The sequence below is a fragment of the Hyla sarda genome, chromosome 1 (assembly GCF_029499605.1).
Source record: "Hyla sarda isolate aHylSar1 chromosome 1, aHylSar1.hap1, whole genome shotgun sequence".
Taxonomy (NCBI): domain Eukaryota; kingdom Metazoa; phylum Chordata; class Amphibia; order Anura; family Hylidae; genus Hyla; species Hyla sarda.
In genome coordinates this window covers 39,710,017-39,736,271 of record NC_079189.1, presented here as the reverse complement: position 1 = coordinate 39,736,271, position 26,255 = coordinate 39,710,017, and the positions used below count along the sequence as shown (strand labels likewise).

At 46.7% G+C, this 26,255-nt stretch overlaps 1 protein-coding gene across 8 annotated transcripts in view; it reads left to right on the top strand.

Moving 5' to 3' along the window:
• RMND5A (required for meiotic nuclear division 5 homolog A) overlaps nucleotides 1–26,255 on the top strand; it is a 49,592-nt gene that overhangs the window by 10,699 nt on the left and 12,638 nt on the right. For 3 of the 8 annotated variants that reach the window (XM_056554272.1, XM_056554276.1, XM_056554235.1), the window contains exons 2-7: nucleotides 3,521–3,666; nucleotides 8,980–9,123; nucleotides 15,305–15,405; nucleotides 18,003–18,169; nucleotides 18,245–18,410; nucleotides 25,745–25,847. In XM_056554272.1, the coding sequence (XP_056410247.1) occupies nucleotides 3,521–3,666; nucleotides 8,980–9,123; nucleotides 15,305–15,405; nucleotides 18,003–18,169; nucleotides 18,245–18,410; nucleotides 25,745–25,847 (827 nt within the window). The remainder of the gene's footprint in view (nucleotides 1–3,520; nucleotides 3,667–8,979; nucleotides 9,124–15,304; nucleotides 15,406–18,002; nucleotides 18,170–18,244; nucleotides 18,411–25,744; nucleotides 25,848–26,255) is intronic. The other 5 variants (XM_056554281.1, XM_056554275.1, XM_056554236.1 and 2 more) reach the window with 3 other exon arrangements.

The window sequence follows — 26,255 nt, the reverse complement described above, 5'->3', positions numbered from 1 at the left end:
GCCGAGAAGTTCGTGACGAATCGAATTTACTGTAAATTCGCTCATCTCTACTGAAGACCCAAAGAGAGAAGGTGACCTATATGTGGAGCCCAGGATTGTGCATGATTCTACAGACTGGTAATGCCAGTGCCATGCTTCAGGAAAGCGACCAATGTCCTGGATAGTAAGAATAGAGCTCAACAAGTATTAATACTAAGTCACAGACAGTCAAGATGTGTCACTGCTGCCGCCTTGATTATAATCTCTAGGGTAGTGATCCCCAACCTATGGCTCTTCAGCTGTTTCAGAACTACAGTTCCCAGAATGTCCTGACAGCCCTTAGAGCAGTGTTTTCCCAACCAGAGTGCCTCCAGCTGTTGCAAAACTACAACTCCCAGCATGCCCGGACAGCCAACGGCTGTCCGGGCATGCTGGGAGTTGTAGTTTTGCAACAGCTGGAGGCGCCCTGGTTGAGAAACACTTCCTCAGAGTGCCATAGGTTGTGGATCTGTGATCTAAATTTCCCATTCTGAATGTGTCTTCTGTTGTCCGGGCATGCTGGGAGCTTTGCAACAGCTGGAGGCACACTGGTTGGGAAACACTGCTCCGTGTATATGAGCTGCTGTAAGGTGGGCAGCATTACTATATCCTGCAGTGCCCACTTGCTGGCATCAATAAATCCTTTAAAGGGGTACTCCACTGAAAAAAAAATTATTATTATTTTAAATCAACTGGTGCCAGAAAGTTAAACAGATTTGTAAATTACTTCTATTTAGAAATCTTAATCCTTTCAGTACTTATCAACCGCTGTATGCTGCTCCGCAGGAAATTCTTTACTTTTTGAACTTCTTTTCTGTCTGCCCACATTGCTCTCTGCTGACACCTCTGTCCATTTTCGGAAGTGTCCAGAGCAGGAGAGGTTTGCTATGGGGATTTTCTCCTACTCTGGACTATTCCTGACATGGACAGAGGTGTCAGCAGAGAGCACTGTGGTCAGACAGAAAATAAATTCAAAAAGGGAAAAAAAAAACTTCCTCTGTAGTATACAGCAGCTGAGAAGTACTGGAAGGATTAAGATTTTTTTTTAATAGAAGTAATTTATAAATCTGTTTACATTTCTGGCACCAGTTGATTTAAAAAAAATAAATAATAATAAATAAATAAATAAATTTCCAGTGGAGTACCCCTTTAAGCATAAGTCCAGTGTTGATCTCCAGATCAGATTGGTGCTTAAAGATGGCGACCGTACGACGCCCAACAAGTTCTATATGCACGTTCCATTAATCCGCAACTGTACTGCCCTGTTTCTGCACCAATCTGGGCATAACAGGTGGCAACCAGATCTGGGTTTACGCTTTCTGTAGTGATTGTTGTTTTTTTTCTACACAGGCAGGGGTTGGGACAAACTATTTTGGGCTCTTGCACTTGAGTTTTATTTTGGGACAGGACGCCTGGCTGAGGTCAGGACCGGCCCCGTCATGGCTGAGAACGTCCTATTGTCTTACAGTCCATTATTTCTGGTGTGAACTGTGACAGGACAATGAGGTTATTGTACCAGAACTGATCTCCTCGTGATACAGAAAGTTTTGTTGTCCGGCCTCTTTCCATCTGTCCAGCCCCTTTTATATACTGTATATTAGACAAAAGATTCTTCTCAGGGTTATCGTGGGTCCATAATAATTGGATGTTATTCTATTAATTTTTATATGTGAGAGAAAAGCGGCTCCAGGTGTCTGGCAGCCGCTTATCTCCCATCCATACTGAAGTAAGCCTGCATGCTTGACCGGCCTGAGTTCACTGCTCCTACACAGGGTTTAAAGGGGTACTCCGGTGGGAAACAATATTTTTCCTATCAACTGGGTCCAGAGAGTTAAACAGATTTGTAAATTACTTCTATTAAAAAAATCTTAATCCTTCCAGTACTTATCAGCTGCTGTATGCTACAGAGGAAGTTGAGTTGTTCTTTTCAGTCTTACCACAGTGCTCTCTGCTTCCACCTCTGTCCATGTCAGGAACTGTACAGAGTAGGAGCAAATTCCCATAGCAAACCTCTCCTGCTCTGGACAGTTCCTGACATGGACAGAGGTGGCAGCAGAGAGCACTGTGGTCAGACAGAAAAGAACTCAACTTCCTCTGTAGTATAGAGTTGTCACTGATCCTTATTTTTCATGTTATTTTACTATCATGTTTTTATGATCATGTCTGTTCAATAAAATTTGTGATTTTACCGGCCAATCTTTTGTTTGGTGCTGCTTATTGATAGGATATAGTATTTAGTAGGGATTATCGGCCGATATTCACGATTTTGGACGTTATCGGTATCGGCAATTACCTTGCCGATAATGCCGCGCACCGCCCCGGCCAGAGACCGCCGCTGCCCCATTGCCTCCCCAATCCCCAGTTTTATAATTGCCTGTTCCCGGGGTCCGCGCTACTTCTGGCTCCTGCGGCGTGCTGCGCAATGATGAGTGATGTCCTCAACGCGACGTCGCAGTCAGTGCGCACAGTGACAGCTCAGGACGCCACAGGAGCCAGAAGTACGGGTAACTATAAAACCGGGGATGGGGAGGCAATGGGGTAGCGGCGGTGGCAGTGGTTGGACTAAGATCCGGCAGGGGGAGAGAAGCGGGCGGCAGCGGACTCTGGCCTGAGGATAGGGCGCGGGGGGGGGGGGGGGGGGGTTGGTCTCAGGAGGACCCCAGGACAGGCAGGGGGAGAGAAGCAGGTGGCGCTGGCGGTCTCTGGCCCCTCAAAAGCCGCTGCAGTTCATTGATTTAAAGCGCCCGCTTTAAATCAATGATCTGCAGCAGCATCTTCGGGGTGTGTGTGGAGAAATAGCCGGAATATCGGTATAAGTTATCGGCTATCTGCCTGAAAGGACACTGATTATCGGTATCGGCCCTAAAAAATCAATATCGGTGGATCCCTAGTATTTAGCGTGGTATGTACCAAACGCACCTAATCTTTTCTTATTGAAAAGCCACTTTGGTCGTACTTGGTTGTTTGTCCATCCCTGTGAATGTAACATGACTAAATACACATATAGCTATATTTATATAGTAACTAACACAAGCTAGAGGGCGCTGCTGTGGAGAAAGACCAATTATGTCAGCATGTACTGTGGAGGCTAGCGTTCTGTCCTGATGCCTGTGGGTCCGGAGGTGCTGGGAACCAAGAAACCCGAAGTCACTCAATAGCATACATAGAAAGACAAAAAGGTACCCGCACTCACCGCGAGGAAACAGCAGATCGACTTCTGCCGACAAAGTTTCGCGCAGATCTCGCTTCTTCCGGCCTCGTACGAGGCCGGAAGAAGCGCGATCTGCGCAAAACTTTGCCGGCAGTCGCCTCCACTCTGAGCGCCCTGCTGTCACCCTGAAGTCGGATCTGTCCGAGATGCCATAGAAGTCGGTCTGCTGTTTCCTCGCGGTGAGTGCGGGTACCTTTTTGTCTTTCTATGTATGCTATATTTTTATAGACCCACCCAATCCTACAGGAGCTGCATTGTCCATAAATAACTCTTCTCCTTTCTTCTCCCCAGTAGAACAAGATGGAGAGCTGTCGGGAACGTTGTCTCTGGTGCTGACACAGTGCAGTAAGCGGATAAAGGACACAGTGCAGAAGCTGGCCTCGGACCACAAGGATATCCACAGCAGCGTGTCCCGGGTGGGGAAGGCCATAGATAAGGTATGGTATGTGTGCACTCTGCATTGTGCGTAAGTTACTGTATGTGTGCGTTCTGTCCTATATGTACTCAATGTGGGACATGTATCAAAGATTTTACCCCTGTTTTTTGTGTTAAAATTTTTGCGCAAGCTGTTTTTTTTTTATTTATTTTTTTGTACATACATACAAATAAAATATAAATAAATAATTTAAAGATAAATAAATAAATAAAATAAATATTTTTGTTATTTAATTTATTTATAATATTTTATTTAAAATAAATAAAATATAAATAAATAAATTAAATGAAAATGCTATTTTATTTTTATTTTATTTATATTTAATTTATTTTTTTATTATACATAAATAAAATACATAAATTAAAATAAAATACATAAAGTAATAAAAAAGTTTTCTTATGTGGTGGCTCTGTGTTGTATGGTACAGAATCATAGTGATAATGCAGTGTTTCTCAATCAGGGTGCCTCCAGCTGTTGCAAAACTACAACTCCCAGCGTGCCCAGACAGCCGACGGCTGTCTGGGCATGCTGGGAGTTGTAGTTTTGCAACAGCTGGAGGCACTCTGGTTGGGAAACACTGGTGTAATCGAATGTGATAGTCCTACAGCTGAGCTGTGCTGAGCACCATGGGGAGAGCGTCCAGCTCACGAAGGAGACGTCTTTATATCTGCCCCATGTATTTGTCTTTTGGAACTTGTGGGGGGAAAAAATCCCTTATGAGTTTTTATTTTTTTTTTTGGGCAAAGTTCTTTAACCACATAAGGACCAAGGACGTACACGTACGTCCTAGCTCCCTGGTACTTAAGGAGCAAGGATGTAAGCGTACGTCATAGGGAATTTCGGTCCCTGCCGTGCGGGGACCGGGACCGGGGGGGTGGGACGGACTGCTGATATCGATCAGCAGGCACCCCACGCAAACGCCCAGGGGGGGATCATCAGACCCCCCCCCCCCCCCCCAATGTCGGCGATCGGCGCAAATCGCAGGTGAATTCACACTTGCAATTTGCGCCGATTCCGGGTCATACGGGTCTATGGTGACCCGGAATATAAGGGGGATCGCGGCTGTCTAAGACGCCTATCCCTGCTAATGGTCGTATAGACGCGACGACCAATAGCAGATCGGAGGCGGGGGGGTTAACCTTCGCTTTCCCCGTCCTGCCCACCCACAGTAGGCTGGGCAGAACGGGGGAACGACAGAGGACCGGGGACGAAGTCCACTTACCCATCGGCGGCGTCAGCGATCAGCTGTGGCAGCAGAAGAAGATGGCTATGCGACTCCCTGGATCCTATGGAAGCCGGTGAGTTGCCTAGCAACATCTGGAGGGCAACAGTCTGAGACCACTATAAAGTGGTCTCTATACTGTAGCCCTCCAGATGTTGCAAAATTACAACTCCCAGCATGCCCAGACAGCTGTTTGGGCATGCTGGGATTTGTGGTTTTGCAACAGCTGGAGGGCTACAGTTCCGAGATCACTTTGCAGTGATCTCTAAACTATGGCCCTCTAGATCTTGCAAAACTACAACTCCTAGCATGCTCACACAGCTGTTTGCTGTCTGGGCATGCTGGGATTTGTAGTTTTGCAACATCTGGAGGGCCACAGTTTGGAGATCACTGTGCAGTGGTCTCTAAAACTATAGCCCTCCAGATGTTGCAAAACTGCAAATCCCAGCATGCCTAAACAGCAAACAGCTGTGTGGGCATGCTAGGAGTTGTAGTTGAGTACCTCCAGCTGTTGCATAACTACATCTCCTAGCATGTCCTTCGGCCATCAGTACATGCTGGGAGTTGTACTTTTGCAACAGCTGGAGGCACACTGGTTGGAAAACCTTCAGTTAGGTTCTGTTACCTAACTCAGTATTTTCCAACTAAACTGAAGGTTTTCCAACCTAGCATGCATGGTCTGTCAGTAGATGCTGGGAGTTGTAGTTTTGAAACAGCTGGTGGTTTGCCCCCCCCCCCATGTGAATGTAGAGGGTACATTCACACGGGCAGGTTTACAGTAAGTTTCCTACTTCAAGTTTGGGCTGCGGCAAATTTTTCGCCGCTACGCAAGCTCCTAACGGAATACTCGCCGTAACCCGCCAGTGCGAATGTACCCTAAAAACACTACACTAACACATAATAAAGGGTAAAACACTACATATACACCCCCTTATACTGCCCCCCCCCCCCCAATTAAAATGAAAAACCTATTGTACGGCAGTGTTTCCAAAACTGAGCCTCCAGCTGTTGCAAAACGACAACTCCCAGCATTTCCGGACAGCCACTGACTGTCCAGGCATGCTGGCAGTTTAGCAACAGCTGTAGGCACCCTGTTTGGGAATCACTGGCGAAGAATACCCCTATGTCCACCCCTATGCAATCCCTAATTTAGTCCTCAAATGCGCATGGCGCTCTCTCACTTCGGAGCCCTGTCGTATTTCAAAGAAACAGTTTAGGGTCACATATGGGGTATCTCCGTACTCGGGAGAAATTGCAGTACAAATTTTGGAGGGCTTTTTCTCCTTTTACGCCTTATCAAAAAGAAAAATTGGGGTCTACACCAGCCTGTTAGTGTAAAAAAAAATTAACAATTTATTTACATTTTAAATTTTAAAATTTGAACTTTTTATTTTCACAAGCGGAAAACGCAAAAACGCAAAAAAAAAAACATAATTTGTAACGCAATTTCTCCTGAGTACGGAAATACCCCATATGTGGGCGTAAAAGGTTCGGCGGGAGCACAACAAGGCTCAGGAGTGAGAGGGCACTATGTACATTTGAGGCCTAAATAGGTGATTTGCACAGGGGTGGCTGATTTTACAGCGGTTCAGACATAAACGCAAAAAAATAAATACTCACATGTGACCCCATTTTGGAAACTACACCCATCACGGAACGTAACAAGAGGTATAGTGAGCCTTAACACCCCACATGTGTTTGACAAATTTTCATTAAAGTTGGATGGGAAAATGAAGAAAAATTTTTTTCACTAAAATGCTGGTGTTACCCTAAATTTTTCATTTTCACAAGGGAAAATAGGAAAAAAGCCCCCCAAAATTTGTAACCCCATTTCTTCTGAGTAAGAAAATACCCCATATGTGGATGTAAAGTGCTGTCCGGGTGAACTACAATGCTCAGAAGAGAGGGAGCGCCATTGGGATTTTGGAGAATGTGTCCGAAATTGAAGGCCATGTGTGTTTACAAAGCCCCCATAGAGCCAGAACAATGGACCCCCCCCCCCCCACATGTGACCCCATTTTGGAAACTACCCCCCTCACGTAATGTATTAAGGGTATAGTGAGCATTTATGCCCCACAGGTGTCTGACAGATTTTTGGAACAGTCGTCCGTGAAAAGGAAAAAAAAAATTTGGGGGGAAAGCAGCATTTTGGTGTTAAAAAAAATTAAAAGAAAAAAATTTTTTTCATTTACACATCCAAATTTAACGAAAAGTTGTCAAACACCTGTGAGTTGTTAAGGCTCACTATACCCCTTGTTACGTTCCTTGAGGGGTGAAGTTTCCAAAATAGTATGCCATGTGAGTTTTTTTTTTTGCTGTCCTGCCACCATAGGGCTTTCTAAATGGGACATGCCCCCCAAAAACCATTTCAGCAAAATTTGCTTTTGAATGTGACTCCTTCTCTTCTGAGCATTGTAGTTCGCCCGCAGTGCACTTGACATCCACACATGGGGTATTTCCATACTCAGAAGAGATGGCGGTTACAAATTTTGGGGGGCATTTTCTACTATTACCCCTTGTAAAAATTTAACATTGGGGGGGGGGGGGGAAGCAGTATTTTAGTGAAAAAAAAAATTTCATTTACACATCCACCTTTAACGAAAAGTCTTCAAACACCTGTGGGGTGTTAAGGCTCACTGTACCCCTTGTTACGTTCCTTGAGGGGTGAGGTTTCCAAAATAGTAGGCCATGTGTTTTTTATTTTTTTTATTTATTTATTTATTTTTTTTTTTTGCTGTCCTGGCACCATAGGGGCTTCCTAAATGTGACATGCCCCCAAAAAAACATTTCAGAAAAACTCTCCAAAATTCCAGTGTCGCTCCTTCCCTTCTTAGCCCTCTACTGCGCCCGCCGAACACTTTACCTACACATATGAGGTATTTCCTTACTCTAGAGAAATTGGGTTACAAATTTTAGGAAGATTTCTCTCCTTTTACCCCTAGACTGGGTCTACAAGAAATTCAAAATGAAGATTTTGAATTTTCTCCTTCACTTTGCTGCTATTCCTGTGAAACACCTAAAGGGTTAACACACTTACTGAATGTCATTTTAAATACTTTGAGGGGTGCAGTTTTTATATTGGGGTCATTTATGGGGTATTTCTAATATGAAGGCCCTTCAAATCCACTTCAAAACCGAACTGGTCCCTGAAAAATTCAGATTTAGAAAATTTTGTGAAAACTGGAAAATTGCTGCTATACTTTGAAGTCCTCTGATGTCTTGTAAAAGTAAAAACATGTCAACTTTATGATGCAAACATAAAGTAGACATATGGTATATGTGAATCAATATATAATTTATTTGGAATGTCCATTTTCCGGATAAGCAGAGAGCTTTAAAGTTATAAAAATGCGAAATTTTCAATTTTTTGATCAAATTTTGGAATTTTTCACCAAGAAATTTTGCAAGTATCGATGAAATTTTACCACTAACATAAAGTAGAATATGTCACGAAAAAAACTCTCTGAATCAGAATGAAAGGTAAAAGCATCTCAGAGTTATTAATGCTTAAAGTGACAGTGATCAGATGTGCAAAAAACGCTCTGGTCCTTAAAGGAGAACTACAGGATTTAACATTTTATCCCCTATCATAAGGATAGGGGATAAGTTTCAGATCGCGGGGGGGTCCGGCCGCTGGGGCCCCCCACGATCTCCCGTACGGGGCCGCGGCTCTCTGCATAGAGAGCGCGTGTCGACCACAGCACGAGGCGGCGGCTGACACGCGCCCTCCATTTACTGCTTTGGGAGAGCCGAAGCGCTGCCTTCTGCAATTTCCGGCTCTCCCATAGCAGTGTATGGAGGGGGCATGTTGGCCGCTGCTTCGTGCGGTGGTCAAACACGCCCTCTCTAACCAGATAGCTGGGGCCCCGTACGGGAGATTGTGGGAGGCCCCAGCGGTCGGACCCCCCGAGATCTGAAACTTACCCCCTATCCTTAGGATAGGGGATACATTTTTCAATCCCGTAGTTCTTCTTTAAGGCCAAAATGGGCCTGGTCCTTAAGGGGATAAGTTCCTTAGACTTGTATTCAAAGCCTCATAAAGTGGCAACCAAGATCTTTCATATATTTTTTTTTTTTTTTTTCCCTTTCTAGAATTTTGATGCAGACATCAGCAGTGTGGGCATTGACGGCTGCTGGCCGGCGGACAGCCAACGCATGCTGAATGAAGTCATGGTGGAACACTTCTTCAGGCAGGGAATGCTGGATGTGGCTGAGGAGCTGTGCCAGGTACCTGCTGTCAGTAGTACTCTCTAGATTTCTAGATTCTGTGCAATTTCTAGCAGTGATGAGATATAAAGATGTGCATTAGCTATATGTTCTGATTTTTATGACCACGGTCTTCATTTTCAGTGCAGCCATGGATATGCTTTCACTCACTTACTCTACATGGAATCACTCCACTTACTCTGCATTACTTATGTAGTACTGATCCTAAGTGCTGGTGGAGTCACTGTGTACATGCATTACTTATCACTTTACTGATCCTAAGCTATATCCTGTATAATTCTCCAGAGCTGCACCCACTATTCTGCTGGTGGTGTCACTGTGTACGTACATTACATTACTTATCCTGTACTGATCCTGAGTTATATCCCTTATTATATTCCAGAGCTGTACTCACTATCCTGCTAGTGGTGTCACTGTAAATATACATTTACTTTTCTGATCAGCTCCATTGGGGGGGACACAGAAACTGTGGGTATATGCTGCTTCCACTAGAAGGTGCTGACACTAGGCAACAAAGAAAAGTCGACCCCTCCCAGCAGGATATACCCCCCCCTACAAACTCTGAGCGAACAGTTTTAGCTTGGTGTCAGTAGGGAGTTCTGCCGACCTGGTTGTTTATATTTCTTATTTTTTAGTTTAGGGATGTATATTTAGAATTTTCTCTCCCTTTTTATTTCTCTATTTTTAGGTGGGGACTCAGGAGCATAGCGCTCAAAAGTCCCCCCCCCCCCCCAATTTGCGAAGAAGGGGCACAGGCATCGAGTTATGTTCTGTCAACTCCGTCTCGCCACCAGGGGTTATAACTTTGTGTCCGGGTCCCCCTATCTACCCTTCTCGTCTCGCTGTCTCAGCCCAGCATGATGCAGACGTAGAAGTAGTAATAGCTGGCTGAAGACTTCATGAAGCAAGTTTTCCAAGGGCAAGGTGAGTATATTTATCCCCTTTTTTTCAGATATCTAGCCTTCATCAGGATTCTCAACCTCTGTAGCCCCCCTGTCTCCTGCTCTGCCATTCTGAATATTGGGGACAGAGACAGTGGTGCAGGGACATTTTGCTATTTTTTTTTCACAGTATTGGGGGGCATTTTTACAGCCCTACTCTCGGCGCCTTCACTTTGCGCATGCGCCGGATCATTTTAACTCCGGCCGCCTCCACGTGCACGGAGGCTCTGTTATTCTGACGGCTGCGCTGTTCGCGCACGGCGAACAGCTTCCCTTATCCCAGCCGCACTTGCCTTTACTATTAGTCACCATACAGGAAATTTTTAATATGGCCGCGGGCTGCGGTCTCCTCACAGAGTTGAGCTCCATCCGCTCCCCGCCGGCCGGCTTTCGGCGTGGATTCCGGCCCTATAGTGCTTCAGCACGCGCACTGGGTGTTTGTCACCTGCCTATCAATGTAGTGCGCGTGCTACAGGGGTCATTTTGGACCAATGAGGACCTGGCTGGTGCTGGCCCCACCCCCCTCCTTCTTATTGGGCTAGCCCTCCTGGCTTCCCTCTCCCAGTCTATTTCCGTCTTGGCGCAGGTCTCCCGTTCCATGGTGACTGCTTTGGAGGTTGGAGAGGTCTTCTTTAGGCCTGCCCTCCAGAGAGGCTCATTCTCCTTCTCCTTATTTTAGGCGCTCTCATAAGCGCTCTAGGGGTTTCTCCTCTGGCTTATCTCCAGATTCCAGAAGTCGGGATAGACTCTCTCCTCATAGGTCTCGCTCCCCTTCCCAGGCACTCCGAAAATGCCCCTCTTCTAAGGGCTCTTCTGGTCACCGTCCTAGGTCTCCAGATCTGCATACCAGGTCCGTCTTGCCTTCATCCAAGGCTGCCTCCACCTGCTCCCACTCTCCTGGGGAGCTGAAGGTGAGGCGTCTGGTTCTTTCTGCCTGTGATCCAGAGGACCAAGCCAGCCTGGTCCGACATCGTAGACAACTTGGTCTCTGCCATCAGGGACACTTTAAACATAGAGGACCCAGGAACTTCAGACCCAGCTCCAGAAGTTTCCTTTCACCCGCTCCCGTCGCTCTCCTAAGGTTTTCAGCTTATTGACACCTGTTGAATTTGTTGAATTTGACACCTTACTAGAAACAGCACCCTCCGGTTTCCCATCATTCAAAAGCAACTACCCTACCCCTGGCGGATGCGGCATTCTTTAAGGACCTGGCAGACAAGAGAATTGAAAATCTGTCAAAGTTTGCCTTTGAAGCAGCAGGGTTATTTTTACTTCCTACTTTCGCTTCTGCTTGGGTGTCAAAAGCCCTTTGGGTCTGGGCTTCCCAACTCCGCCATAACATTTTTTTCGGGGCCCCTTCGGAAGATTTGGCTTGCACTTCAACTCCAATGCTGGAGACTATTTGTGCTCTGCTTCTATGCAGTCTGCCCGTTGTACGGCTTTTGCCACAGGTAATCTAGTGGCACTTTGTTGTTCCATGTGGCTCAAGGCCTGGGACCCTGATGCCGCTTCCAAGAAATCTCTCACTGAGCTTCCTTTCACTGGGTCCCGACTCTTCGGGAAACGCCTAGATGAGATTATCACAGAGGCTACTGGAGGTAAGAGCTCCTTATTACCGCAGAATAAGTCTCGCCGTATTGATTCCCGCAGGAAGTCTACTTCCTTTCGGTCCTATGGCTCGGTTAGGGTGACCAGACCGGCACCCTCACCGGATAAGAAAGCTCCTTCTTTCAAGGCCTGTCCCTCCTGGAAATCGGATAACTGTTCCGGCCGTTTCACGGCCAAGTCGGCACCCCCTAATCCTCCTTCTGCCTGAAGGGACGCCCCCACCCGAAGATTCTGCTCGGAATCAGGAGTTCGGCTTCTCCAGCATTCTTTTCTAGTTTCCATTCTGTTGTGTATGGAAGTCCTGGGTCGCATAGGGGCAGCCATGGAAGCCGTTCCCTTCGCCCAGTTTCATTATCGCTCTCTTCAAATTTCTTTTCTGTCCTGGTCGGACAAGTCTCCGCTATCCCTCGATTGCAGGATCATTCTTCCTCCCAGGATTCGCCAGTCCCTCCTGTGGGGGCTTTGGTCTCCTCCTCTTCTTCATCAGGGACGAGCCTTTCTGCCCCTCCACTGGCAGGTCATCACGACAGATGCCAGCCTCAGCGGTTGGGGAGGAGTCTTCAGGGACCGGACGGCCTAGGGCTTTAGGTCCTCCCGGGAAGCTCTCCTCGCCATCAATATCGTGGAACTCCGGGCAATTTACCTTTTGCCTCCTCCATTGGGAGCACCTTCTCCAGGACCGTCCTGTTCGTGTCCAGTTGGACAACTTAGCAGCTGTGGCATATGTCACTCGCCAGGGTGGCCCCGTGGCAATGGCTGAGGTCTCCAGGATTCTTCTCTTGGGGGAAGCTCAGAGTTCCCTCCATCTCAGTGATTCACATACTGGGAGTAGAAAATTGGGAGGAGGACTTCCTCAGTCGCTCCTCAGCCGACCCTGGCGTGTGGTTTCTTCATCCAGAGGCGTTTGCGGAGATCTGCAACCTGTGGGGCACCCCGGACTTGGACCTGTTTGCATCCTGCCATAACCGGAAGGTTCCTCGCTTTGTGGCAAAGTCCCGGGATCCCCTGGACCTAGCCGTGGACACCCTAGTGATTCCCTGGTTGCACTTCGCACTCCCCTATCTCTTCCCTCCTCTTTCTCTCCTTCCCAGGGTCCTGAGGAAGCTCAAAGTGGAGGGCGTCCCCGCCATTCTCGTGGCTCCGGACAGGCCCAGGCAGGCGTGGTACATCAACGTGGTTCATCTAGTGGACGACGTGCCAATGCGCGTCCCAGTTTGTCCGTACCTGCTCTCTCAGGGTCTCCATTGCCACCCCAATTTACTGTCGCTGCATTTGACAGCGTGGCGGTTGAGACCACGGTTTTGAGGGCCACGGGGTTCTCTCCCCAAGTGATATGCACTATGATCGGGGCACGCAAGCCTTCCTCTGCAAAGATTTATCACCGTACTTGGCAGTTCTGTTTTCGTTGGTGTGAATCTCCCTCCTCTCCAGTTATGTTGTCTCTCCCATGACTTCTTTCCTTTTTACAGTCTGGGCTGGAACTACGCTTGGCTCTCCGTTCCCTTAAGGGTCAGGTTTCGGCTTTCGCCATTCTCTTTCAGCGTCCCCTGGCTTCAGATCCTCACATCCGGACCTTTCTGCAGGGTGTTGCTCATGCGTCCCCCCCCCCCCCCCCCTTACAGATACCCTACTCCACCTTGGGATCTAAATTTGGTTCTCAGTGTCCTACAGGGTATTCCCTTCAAACCTCTCCCGGACGTTCCTCTTCCTATCCTTTCCTGGAAGATGGCCTTCCTCATTGTGGTCACTTCCATTAGGAGAGTTTCGGAGCTGGCAGCTCTCTCCTGCTGTTCTCCCTACCTGGTCTTACCACCAGGACAAGGTTGTTTTTTGTCCGGTCCCATCCATTTTGCCTAAGGTGGTTTCCGCCTTTCACCTGAATGAAGACCTCGTCCTTCCATTCTTTTGTCCTGCTCAATCTCATCCCAGGGAATGTTTTGCTTCATAGTCTTGATGTGGTACGGGTTGTTCGGATTTACCTTTTCAGTCACTTCTTCCTTTCGCCAGAGTGACTCCTTCTTTGTGCTTACGGAGGGTCGTTGTAAGGGCCTTCCTGCTTCAAAGGTGACCATTTCATGGTGGATCCGTTCTGCCATTTCAGAAGCTTACCTGTTCTGGTGTTCCTGGTTCGGTTATCTGTCCGAGGGTGGTTTCAGTTAATTTTTATTCAGTGGTTTCCTCGGACAGTTACTGTTTTTTTCTCTCCCGTCTGTCCTCTCCTACTGTTTTGGGACTAAACTGTTAGCTCAGAGTCTGTAGGCGGGTATATCCTGCCGGGAGGGGCCGACTTTTCTTTGTTGCCATAGTGTCAAGCCTCCTAGTGGCAGCAGCAAATACCCACGGTCTGTGTCCCCCAATGAATCAACCGAGAGAGATTTTATGGTAAGCATAAAAATCTACTTATCCTGTACTATTCCTGAGTTGTATCCTGTATTATACTCCAGAGCTGTACTCATTATTCTGCTGGTGAGGTCACTGTGTACATACATTACATTACTTATCCTGTACTGATCCTGAGTTATATCCTGTATTATACTCCAGAGCTGTACTCTCTATTCTGCTGGTGGAGGTCACTGTGTACATACATTACATTACTTATCCTGTACTGATCCTGAGTTATATCCTGTATCATACTCCAGAGCTGTACTCACTATTCTGCTGGTGAGGTCACTGTGTACATACATTACATTACTTATCCTGTACTGATCCTGATGATATCCTGTATTATACTCCAGAGCTGTACTCACTATTCTGCTGGTGGAGTCACTGTGTACATCCATTACATTACTGATCCTAAGTTACATCCTGTATTGTACGTCAGAGATGCACTTACTATTCAGCTGGTGAAAGCGTTGTGTAAATTGCTCCCGCTGCACAGACCTTGGTCTTTTGTGGAGTGTCACATCAGGCCTGTGTAATCTTCTCATTGCTGGATTGTAGTCTCTAGGGGTCAATATTCTAAAAAAGTTCCTATCAGATATTCAAAGGGTTTTACATGAGAATGATCCAAGTCACACAAGTTTTGCAAAAGTGGGTGTGGTTTAGTAAATTCCAGTTCTTACATTATATTTTAAAAGCAGTGAGTCCCTTTGTCATCAAAAATTTCACACCAGCAAATCATGGAAATGGTTATATATATATATTTTTTTTTTTTTTTTGGTGGGGGAAGGTGTTATTTATCAACTATTGAAAAATAAATAATTACTATTTGGAAAATTGTTTAAAAAATAAATAAATAAATAAATAAAATTCACGGTCACTGCACCTGCACTCACCTTCAACCCCTGGACATGTTATATTTATACAGGTATCGCTTGTATGAGCACTAGAAATCATGGAATATTATGTGAGATGATTCTGCCAGAATTTTCCGTGATTCAGAATTTGGTGCCAAATCGTCAATTTTGGTGCCAAAAAATTCATGATGGTGGCAAAAAGAAATGTTTTTTTTTTGCGCCAAAACTGGCAATTTTTGTGAGAAAAAGAAAACACAAGTACCACGAAAATGAACTCTCACAAATTTTTATATGTTCAAAGCAGAAAAAGGTGCAATGAGAAAAAAAAAAATGACTGTAGTCTTTGAATATCTCCCCCTCTGTCTTTAGGCTCACGGTCAGTTTTGTTTTCTCTCTGTTTTGCAGGAAGCTGGACTATCCATAGACCCAAGCCAAAAAGAACCATTTGTGGAGCTGAACAGGATATTAGAAGCGTTGAAGGTGCGAGTTCTGCGACCAGCTTTAGAGTGAGTATTAACCCTTTAAGGACCACAGTTTTTATTTTTGCACTTTCACTGTTTCCTCGTCACTTTCTTTCAGTTTTCCACCTACAGACCTACATGAAGACTATTTCACTTTGTAATGACGCCAATCATTTTACCACAAAATCTACCCCTAAAAAATGTTTGTGGGGCAAAATTAAAAATAACCCCCTCCCCGTCATTTTGTAAATTTTGGGGGGCTTCCACTTCTACGCAGTGCACTTTTTGGTAAAAATGACACCTCATCTATCTTCTTTACATTCATATACACAACAATACCCAAGTTATGTAGGTTTTATTTTGTTTTACTACTTAAAAAAAAAAAAATAACTTTTTGTTCGCTTATTAGTAAGTTTCAAATTGTCCTTCCGACCCCTATAACCTTTTATTTTTCCATATACGGGGATGTGTGAGGGCTCATTTTTTGCACCGTGATCTGTAGTTTTTATTGGTACCATTTTGGTTTTAATGGGACTTTTTGATTGCTTTTTATACTTTTTGTTTTATGGTGTACAAAGTGACCAAAAATACACAATTCTGGACTTCTGGTATTTTTTTACATACGTACATGCCATTGACCCTGTGGGTAAATTTATCCAGACATTTATGCATACGGTGATACCACATATGTTTGTTTATTTTTGGGTATATATATATATATAATGTGTGTGTGTGTGTACCCAAAATTAAACGAACATGTGGTATCACCGTGTGCATAAAAGTTTGAAACACCCCCCATTTTTGCATAAAAAATTTAATTATATTTATATTTGTGGGTGTGTGTCTATAATAAATATATATAAAAAAAATCAGGCAAGACTTGAACAAACAGAGATCGGCCACTGCCGTTTCTGATACAGATGTCTTAACTTTCACTATTTTCAACAGCGGCATTACACACTAACTGGCCCACTCTGATGAAATCTTCCCGTGCTCAACCCCTAATGAAAATGGAAGTTCATGCAAAGCAGACAAGAAAGGAATAGAGGGAGCACTCACTGCGTAGGGATGATATCAAGTGGTTTCTTTATTCTTTGACATCGGTGCAGTGTGTGTGCATCGTGGAGTGGGACGCCAGGAGCCCATGAGCTAGAGTGTCTAGCTCTATGGGCTCCTGGCGTCCCGCTCCACGATGCACACACACTGCACCGATGTCAAAGAATAAAGAAACCACTTGATATCATCCCTACGCAGTGAGTGCTCCCTCTATTCCTTTCTTGTCTAATATATAAACGTGTATATATATATAATTTTTTTTTTTTTATGCGAAAATGGGGTGTGGTTCAAACTTTTATTAGGGAAGGGGTTAATTTAATTTTTCATAGCATTGATCAGTGTTATCTGTGCTCCATTGCTCCAGCCTGCTATGGCCACCTTGGTGGTCCTGATCAGCTCTGCTGAGCACCTGGAAGAAGTTTATTAAGATTGATTGCGGCTTCTAAAGGGTTAAAGGGAACTAATCATCAGATTTTAGCATATATAACGCCTGGCAGTTATTATCCTCACCATCCCTGGGGGACATTGGTGCCCCCAGGGATGGTGAAGAGATTAAGCTAAGTCCCTCCCAGGCGCCCGGCAAGTAGTCCTCTGGGCGGGGAGTTCTACTTACCAGTACCCGTTGCTCCGCATTGCTCCGGCCGTGGCCTTGAATGACGGCTCGCGTCATCGCTCTGCTCCCTAAGCAGACGGAGCAGAGAGATGACGCAAGCCATCGGGGCGGGGCCATGGCCGGAGCAACGGGTGCTGATAAGTAGAAGCCCTAGCTGAGTTTTTGCTGACGTCTAGGCCAGTGTTTCCCAACCAGGGTGCATCCAGCTATTGCAAAAACTACAACTCCCAGCCAACGGCTGTCCGGGCATGCTGAGAGTTGTAGTTTTTGAAATAGTTGGAGGCACCCTGGTTGGGAAACACTGGTCTAGGCAGTGCTCTGTGAGTTTAAACATAAGTTTAGCAGCTTGGAGTCCAAGCTGTTCAGCTCATAGAGGATTTTCCAAAATAGTAGCAAATTCTCACCTCTGGGCATAAACAAGAAAGTTCCTATGCACCGTCAGCAAGGAAAGGTCTTAAAGGGGTACTCCAGTGGAAAACATTATTATTATTATTATTATAATTATCCTTTTTTTTATTTTTTTTTATTCAACTGGTGCCAAAAAGTGAAACAGATTTGTAAATTACTTCTATTAAAAAAATCTTAATCCTTCCAGTACTTATCAGCTGCTGAATACTACAGAGGAAATTCTTTTCTTTTTTAATTTCTTTCTTGTCTTGTCCACAGTGCTCTCTACTGACCCCTCTGTCAATTTTAGTAACTGTCCAGAGCAGCATATGTTTGCTATGGAGATTTTCTCCTACTCTGGACAGTTCCTGACATGGACAGAGGTGTCAGCAAGAGAGCACTGTGGTCAGATAGAAAAGAAAAACTCAACTTCCTCTGTAGTATACAGCAGCTGATAAGTACTGGAAGGATTAAGATTTTTTTAATAGAAGTAATTTACAAATCTGTTTAACTTTTTGGCACCGGAGTACGCCTTTAAATATGATGTGTTAGCGGAGAGGATATTCATTTATTTCTCTTTCTTTAGATGGGCAGTGTCAAACAGGGAGATGCTGATGGCTCAGAACAGCTCCTTGGAGTTCAAGCTGCACAGATTATACTTCATAAGTTTACTGATGGGGGGAGCCGCCAACCAGAGGGAGGCACTGCTGTACGCCAAAAACTTCCAGCCTTTTGCTTTAAATCATCAGAAAGGTGAGGGTTCAGCAGGTCCCTCTATAGCTGTGAAGAACGATCCTCTGTGTATTAATCCTTCCCTCTCATTCCTAGATATCCAGGTGCTGATGGGAAGCCTTGTGTATCTGCGGCAGGGAATCGAGAACTCTCCCTATGTCCATCTGCTAGATGCAAACCAGTGGGCAGACATCTGTGACATCTTCACCCGGGATGCCTGTGCCCTGCTGGGCCTCTCTGTTGAATCTCCTCTTAGTGTTAGGTGAGGGGCACGTGCCCACTTTTCTTCTAAAATATAGTGACGTGTTAGAGGGGAACATCCATTAATGGAGCTGCATGTATAGATCTACCGGTGTGTCTGGATCCACATGAAAGGCCCTTATATAGATGTTCATGGATATAAAAAATAAAATTGGCTTCATATGAAATCACTCTTTGTTATTAAAGGGGTACTCCGGTGGAAAACCAATTTATTTTAAATCAACTGGTGCCAGAAAGTTAAACAGATTTGTAAATTACTTCTATTAAAAAATATTTACCCTTCTGGTACTTTTTAGCAGCTGTATGCTACAGAAGAAATTCTTTTCTTTTTGAATTTCTTTTTTGTATAGTCCGAAGTGCTCTCTGCTGACACCTCTAGCTGTGTCAGGAAATGTCTTGAGCAGCATAGGTTTGCTATGGGGATTTTCTCCTACTCTGGACAGTTCATGATACGGTCATCAGGTGTCAGCAGAGAGCACTGTTGACGAGACAAAAAAAAAAAGAATTTCTCTATCAGCTCCATTGGGGCACACAGACCGTGGGTCTATGCTGCTGTCTCTAGGAGGTATGACACTATGGCAACAAAGAAGTTGGCTCCTCCCAGCAGGATATACCCGCCTCCAGGCCCTAAGCTAATCTGTTTAAGCTTAGTGTCTGAAGGAGGTGGACATGGTCTGGATTTCTCCAGACCAGGTCTTATGTTTTATTATTTTCCTAGTTAGGGAATGTGTTAGTTTTTTATTCCATTTTCTTTCATGTTTTCAGGTGGGGACTCAGGAACTGCAGCTCACTGTTTCCCCATTGCGATTGAGGGGGAACAGTCATTGCGTATATGCGCTGTTCACCCCCTCTCGCCAACGGTCAGCGCCTGGGGTTGTACCTCATGGGTCCGGGTCACCCTATCTCCTTGCTCGCCTCGCTCGCACATGGTAGCCCGGCATGATGCAGGTGATAAAAGCTGGCTGAAGACTTCATAGGAAGACCTCATGAGGTAAGCTCTTTTGACTGAGGTGAGTATATTTCCCTTTCTCCTTAGGTGCAGATTTGGGGCTGGCCTGGACAGGGAGTCCTTTATTACTGGGGTAATCAGTGGCAGTTTGGATGGGGCACAACTCTCTACACTTTATTCAAATATACTGTGTGTGTGTGTGTGTGGAACGTCTGTGTGTGTGTATTTTTACATTGAAGCGGCTGACAGACGCGGCGTTCTCTATGCGGGCGCTCTGAGTGCCGGTTTACTTTCATTTCGTCAGCGGCTGCTGCCGGCGTCGTCTAGTCCGCTCAGTTCCCCGCGAGCGCACATGCATTCCCATGTGCACTCGGGGCAAGGAGCGGGCGCCATTACAGACTTCTTGTTAATGCTTCTCTGGGCGCGAACTGTACACCAATCAGCGCTGTGCGCGCAATTGGTGGCAGGGGCCAATCAGTGGTGCCCCCTGCTCCTAACATGCCCCTCACTTGCTATTGGCCGGCATTTCTCCTCTTTGACAGCCTGCAGACCACCACGGGTTCGAGTCCCAGGGTGGGACAGAGTGTTACAGTGTTGTGGTTTAATTTTTTTAATAGGCCCATTGTGGTCTATAGGGATCTCAAGGCATGTAAAACAGTAAGATAAGCAGACTGTATCAGCAACACAGTAATATGGAACACAGTCTTGGGTGAGAGAGGCCCAGAATGGCCTCCCTCTAAACAGTTAACTGGAGTGTTAGCCACTCCTTTACTCTGTCAATACTGTAACTCTAAACTGTCTGTCTGGTTCTGCTGAACCACTTGTTCTGCCTGCTCCACTGCTCCCCCAGACCCCCTGCTACTCTCCCTGGTTGTTCTTCCCGACCCGGTGGGTTCGGCCGCCCCTCCATCCTGGGTTCCCTCCCTCTCCCAGTCTATATCCGACTTGGCTCAGGTCTCCCGTTATGTGGTGACTGCCCTGGAGAGGCCCTCCCTACACCGGCCCTCCGGAGGGTCCCACTCTCACCCTATTCTCGCAGCATCATAGGGGTGTGTCATCTGACTCATCCCCCGAGTCTTCTGGCAGGCACGGGCACTCCCCTCGCAGGCATCACCCTGTTACTCCGACCTGTAGCAAGCGTCGCTCCTCTAGAGAATGCTCCCAGGGTCACCGCTCTGGCTCTCCAGACCTGCGTACCAGGTCAGTCTCTCTCTTCCAGGGCTGCCTCACCTCATTCCCATTCACCTGGAGAACTTGTGGATGAGGTTTCTGATTCGGCCTCCGACTCAGAGGACCGCACGGATGTGCCTGATGTGGTGTACTCAGTGGTTGCAGCCATAATAGACACCTTCCATCTAAAGGACCCAGGAACTTCTGACGTGGCTCCAGAAGTCTCCTTCTCTTTGCCCGACCGGCACTCAAGACTTTCAGCTCTCACGCTGAATTTTACACCCTGCGGGTATCCGCCTGAAGTCACCCTGACAAGAAGTTTCATGAAACGAAGAAGGTTCAAGCGCGGTATTCCTTCGCCAAGGACCTCATTGCTCGGTGGACCTCCTCTCCAACTGTGGATCCACCGGTCTCCCGCCTCTCTAAGGCGCCTACCCGGCCATTGGCTGATGCGGCTGCCTTCAAGAATCCAGCGGACATGAAGGTGGATATTTTGGCAATCTCTGCCCTTGAGGCAGCAGGTTTTTCCTGCTTTTGCTTCTGCCTGGGTGTCAAAGGCCCTTTTAGTATGGTCTTCCAACTCTGCCAGGGTAGTCTTCAAAATCCTTCCGGGGGATTTATTTAATCTAGCTCTCCGATGCTCTGCAGCCGGAGATTTTTCTGTGTCCTGCTTCCATGTGCAGCCACTGTGCGGACGCCACCTTCAGGAAGTGAGGCGATGGGCGGAAAAAGAGTTCTTTATTACCTCTGGTAAGACTCACAGAACTGCTTTCTGTCGTAAGTTCTCCTTCCGGTTCTGCGGACCTTTGGTACCAACAAAGGGTCCAGCAAGGCGCCTTCAAGGGAAGAGGGCTCCTCTTTCCAATTCCATTCCTCCCGGAGGTCGGCTATCCGTTTCGGCCGTTTGGCGGCCCCATCAGGCACCCGTAGGCCTTCCTCGACCTGAAGGGTCTCCCCCACCCGCCGACCTCTCTCGGGTGGTTGGTCGCCTCTTACCCTCCGGGATGCCTGATCATGCAACTTCAGGGGAACGTTTTCGAGGTTTATTCCAACCTCTCTGTGGTCTCCAAGAAAGGAGTTTCTGTTTGCCCAGTCTTTGTTCTCAGCCAGTATCTCAGCCAGCATCTTGCGTTCCCATCCCGAATGGAGTCTCTGTTTGGTGCTGGCATCCATGGTTCAAGGGGAGTTTTCGTTCCTCGGTGGACATCAAGGATGCCTGCCTCCACTTCTCATTGTTTCCCGGTCATCAGCGGTTCCTTTGCTCTGCAGTTCCGGACGGTCATTTTCTATTGTGGCTATCCATTTCGGTCTGGCCACTTCTCCGCGGACTTTTAGCAAAGTCCTGGCGCCCGTGATAGCCTTTTTTACGGACAACAGTTGTTTCCGTGATTCCATATTTGGACTACCTCCTGATCTGAGCTCCAGCCAGGACCCAGATCCTGGAGAGTCTTAGTCTCAACCTCCAGACCATGTCTCACTTCGGTTGGATGGTCATTTGGGACAAGCCCAACCGCTCTCCTGGGGCTCCAGTTAGATGCGGCCTCTGCCCGCTTTCGACTCCGCCGACTCTCTTCAAGAGTCTGATGCCTTTGGCTCCCTGCTCCAGTTTCCATTTGCTTTTGCATGGATGTCCTGGGTCGATTCGCGGCGGCTGTGGAGGCCGTGCCATTTGCCTAGTTTCATCACCGACCTCTTCAACTGGTGATTTTCTTCCGGTGTGACAGGTCTCCATTGTCTCTCGGCCGCAAGATCATCCTCTCTCGTCAGTCTTGTTGGTCCCTTCTATGGTGGCTTTGTTTTTCCCCTCATTTTTTTCGTGGGTGTTCCTTCCTGTCCATCCCTGCCAGTCTGTCAGACTGGGGAGGTATTTTCAGGGATCGCCCGGTCTGGGGTCTTGGCTCCCCCGAGAAACTTTTTCCCCTTCAACATTTTGGGGCCTAGGGCAATTCTTTCTTCGCTTGCTTCTTGGGAATTTCCCTCCTGGGCGGAACTCAGGTTTCCGGCCATCTCAGTTATCTTCAGTCTGGCCGTCCCTGGGATGTGATCTTCTTGGCCGGTCCTCAGTCGTCCAAGGCACTGGTCCCTACATCCAGGGGTGTTTGCTGTGATCTGCAACCCCTGGGGCGCTCCAGGCGTGGACCTCTGCTTTTCCCACCACAACCGAAGCGTTCCTCTCTCTTGGTCGAGCCTTGCCCTACCTTATTTGTTTCCTCCCTTTCTTTTCTTTTCGGGGTCTTGAGGAAACTCTCAGTGGGACGTTTCCGCCATTCTAGTGGCCCAGCCTGGGCCTGGCGGGCGTGGTACGTCGTCATGGTCAGGCTCCTGAACGACTTAACATTGCGCCTTCCCTATCGTCCAGACCTCCTATCTCAGGTCTCCTGTGCCACCCCTATTACCGTCTCTGCTTTGACGACGTAGCGGTCGAGACCGCGGTTTTGAGAGCCGTGGTTTCTCTTCCCAAGTCATTCGCACCATGTTCAAGGCTCATAAGTCCTCCTCGGCAAAAATTTACCGCCGTACCTGGCGGTCTTATTTTAGTTGGTGTGAAGCTCAGGTCTTGTGTCCTGTTACCTTTTCGGTTTCCCGTCTTCTCTCCTTCTTGCAGTCGGGATTGGAACTGGGGTTGTCTCTCAGTTCCCTTAAGGGTGAGGTTTCGGCCCTTTCTTTCTTTTCCAGCGTCCTCTGGCTTCTAATTCTCATGTCCGGACCTTCCTTCAAGGAGTGGCGCATGCTGCCCCTCCTTATCGGTCACCTTCTCCCCCTTGGGACTTGAATCTGGTTCTGGGGGTACTCCATGGTGAACTTTTTGAACCCCTTGGGGAGGTGACCCTGCTCCTCCTTTCTTGGAAAGTGGCATTTTCTTGTTATCTCCTCCATTCAAAGCGTGTCTGAATTGGCAGCTCTCTCCTGCCGTTCTCCGTTTCTGGTGCTTTACCAGGACAAGGTTGTCTTCCGGCTAGATCCTTCCTTTTTGCCTAAGGTTGTTTCGGCCTTTCATCTCAATGAGGACATTGTTCTTTCGTCCTTTTATCCCGCTCCTTCTCATTCTAGGGAGCATTTACTCCACAAACTGGATGTGGTTTGGGCTGTTAGGTATACCTCTCTATCTCTTCTTCGTTTAGTCAGTGCGATTCCTTTTTCGTCCTTACGGAAGGTCGCCGTAAGGGAATACCTGCTTCCAAGGCTACCACTTCTTGGTGGATCCGGTCTGCCATTTCAGAAGCCTATCGCTGTAGGGGGAAGATTCCTCCCTTCAGGGTTGTGGCTTATTCTACCCGTTTCTGTTGGGGCATCTTGGGCTCTCCAGAACAAAGCCTCGGCCTCGCAGATTTGCAAGGCGGCTACTTGATCGTCTTTGCACACTTTCTCGAGGTTCTACCGGGTTCATACCTTCGCATCAGCTGATGCTAGTCTGGGCCGTAGTCTGCTGCAGGCGGCAGTGGTACAGCCGTCTGCCTGACTGATTATCTGCCCACCCAAGGGACGGCTTTGGTACGTCCCTCGGTCTGTGTCCTCCAATGGAGCAGATAGAGAAAAGGATATTTTTTAACACTTACCGTAAAATCTCTTTCTCGAAGGATCCATTGGGGGACACAGCTCCCACCCTTTTGGGTTTCTCTTTGGCTCTCTGTCCGAGGGAGTGTTCAGTTATATATTTTAGACTGGTTCTCGGACAGTTCGTGTTTTTTCCTTGACCTGTCGGTCCTCTCCTATTGCTCTGGTACTAAAACTGATTAACTCAGGGCCTGGAGGCGGGTGTATCCTGCTGGGAGGAGCCGACTTCTTTGTTGCCATAGTGTCATACCTCCTAGAGACAGCAGCATACACCCATGGTCTGTGTCCCCCAATGAATCCTTTTGAGAAAGAGGATTTTACGGAAAGTGTTAAAAAAATCTCCTTTTCCTCTGTAGCATACAGCTGCTAAAAAGTACTGGAAGGGTAAAGTTTTTTAAGAGAAGTAATTTACAAATCTGTTTAACTTTCTGGCACCAGTTGATTTAAAAAAATTTTTTTCCACCGGAGTACCCATTTAACCCCTTAACGACCCAGGACGTAAATGTACGTCCTGGTGAGCTGGTACTTAACGCACCAGGACGTACATTTACGTTCTATGCATAACCGCGAGCATCGGAGCGATGCTCGCGTCATGCACGGCAGGTCCCAGCTGCTGATGGCAGCCAGGGACCTGCTCGTAATGGCGGCATAGGCAGTTTTGGTGCTCTTCTGTTGGCAATTGACAGTGCTGCAGCCTCTCATTTCCACCAGGTTTTCTCTGTCACACTCCCTCGCAATAGTACTGTGCATTTCCTCCAATAAACAAGCTGCACGCAGTGTTATTGATCTTCTGTTGTCACTGACCATGCTACAGCCTTTAGTTTACAGGCTTTCTCTGTCCTGTCCCCTGCTATTTGGCTTAGGCTGCATTCATGCCACGTTTTTTGCCATACAGTTCCCGTATCAGTTTTTTGATGAAAAACGGATTCCTCAAAACCGGACTAAACTGTATCAAAAAGTGTGTACAAATTTTAACCCGTATACAGTTAAAAACTGTATACGGTTTGAAAAATTATGTCCTGTTGCATCCGTTTTTTAAGAAAAAAAAAAAGTATACACTTTCAACTTTTTACTCCATTATGAATAAAGTTTCACTTGTTTGATTGAAATTCCAAGAAAAAAAACTGTGCAAAGTCAAAAAATGTATGGTGAAAATCGAATGGAACCGTACGCACATATGGTTCTGTACGGTGCCCATTGATTCCCATGTTAATAAAAAGTATATGTTTCAATACGGTTTTTCACCTGGACAAAAAAAACGTGGTAGGCTGTGATTTTGGGTACGGGGAAAAAACTGACAAAACCGTACAGGATGCAAAACGAACACAACCGGATGCATCTTTTGGCATACGGTTTTAAATGGAGAGTCAACGCATACGGTTTTCAATACGGTTCCGTACGGTTTTCAAATTGAAAATGTATACGGGTACTGTATTGCAAAAACGTGGTGTAAACCCAGCCTAAGACGCAAAACTGGTGCAACCGGATACATCGTTCGGTTTTCAATGGACAGTCAATGCATACAGTTTTCGATACTTTTCCATACATATACGGGAACTGTATTGCAGAAACGTGGTGTGAATACATAAGTGATACAATGTGAACGCTGGCGCTCAGTCTGAATGTAATCATCACATGATTTTACGTTTGTCGTCCTGTAGCTTTTCCGCGGGATGTGTGGCGCTCCCAGCGTTAATAAACATTAAGGCGGTGATAGAACAGCGGCAGTGCACCGGGGTGTGGAATCAGAAGGACGAGTTACCGGTGAGTAGTGGTGTAATGCCTACATGGCTCCTGGTCCACATAATGGGAATATATGATGTGCTGTGTCGTGTCTATTCTACTAGTAAAAATGTACATCTCTGGCAGAGAGAAATGGTTTTAATTTCAAGTCTGTTCAACCATTGGCCTGACAAAGTACAAAGAATAACTTTAGTATAAATAAGTAAATGTATATATCTATAAAGTGGTCCCCCGACATACGATCAATTCAACATACGATGCTTCTGTGTGTCGGGGCCATCGCAAAAATCGGCTATCTGGCAGCGCAGACTCCTTCAGCTGCCGCCAGATAGCCGTTTAATGTGTCCCGCTAAATGATACTTACATATCCCTGCCGCTCCACTGCTGCCGCTGCCCTGCACCTTCGCCCTCTGTCATCACGCCGCCCCG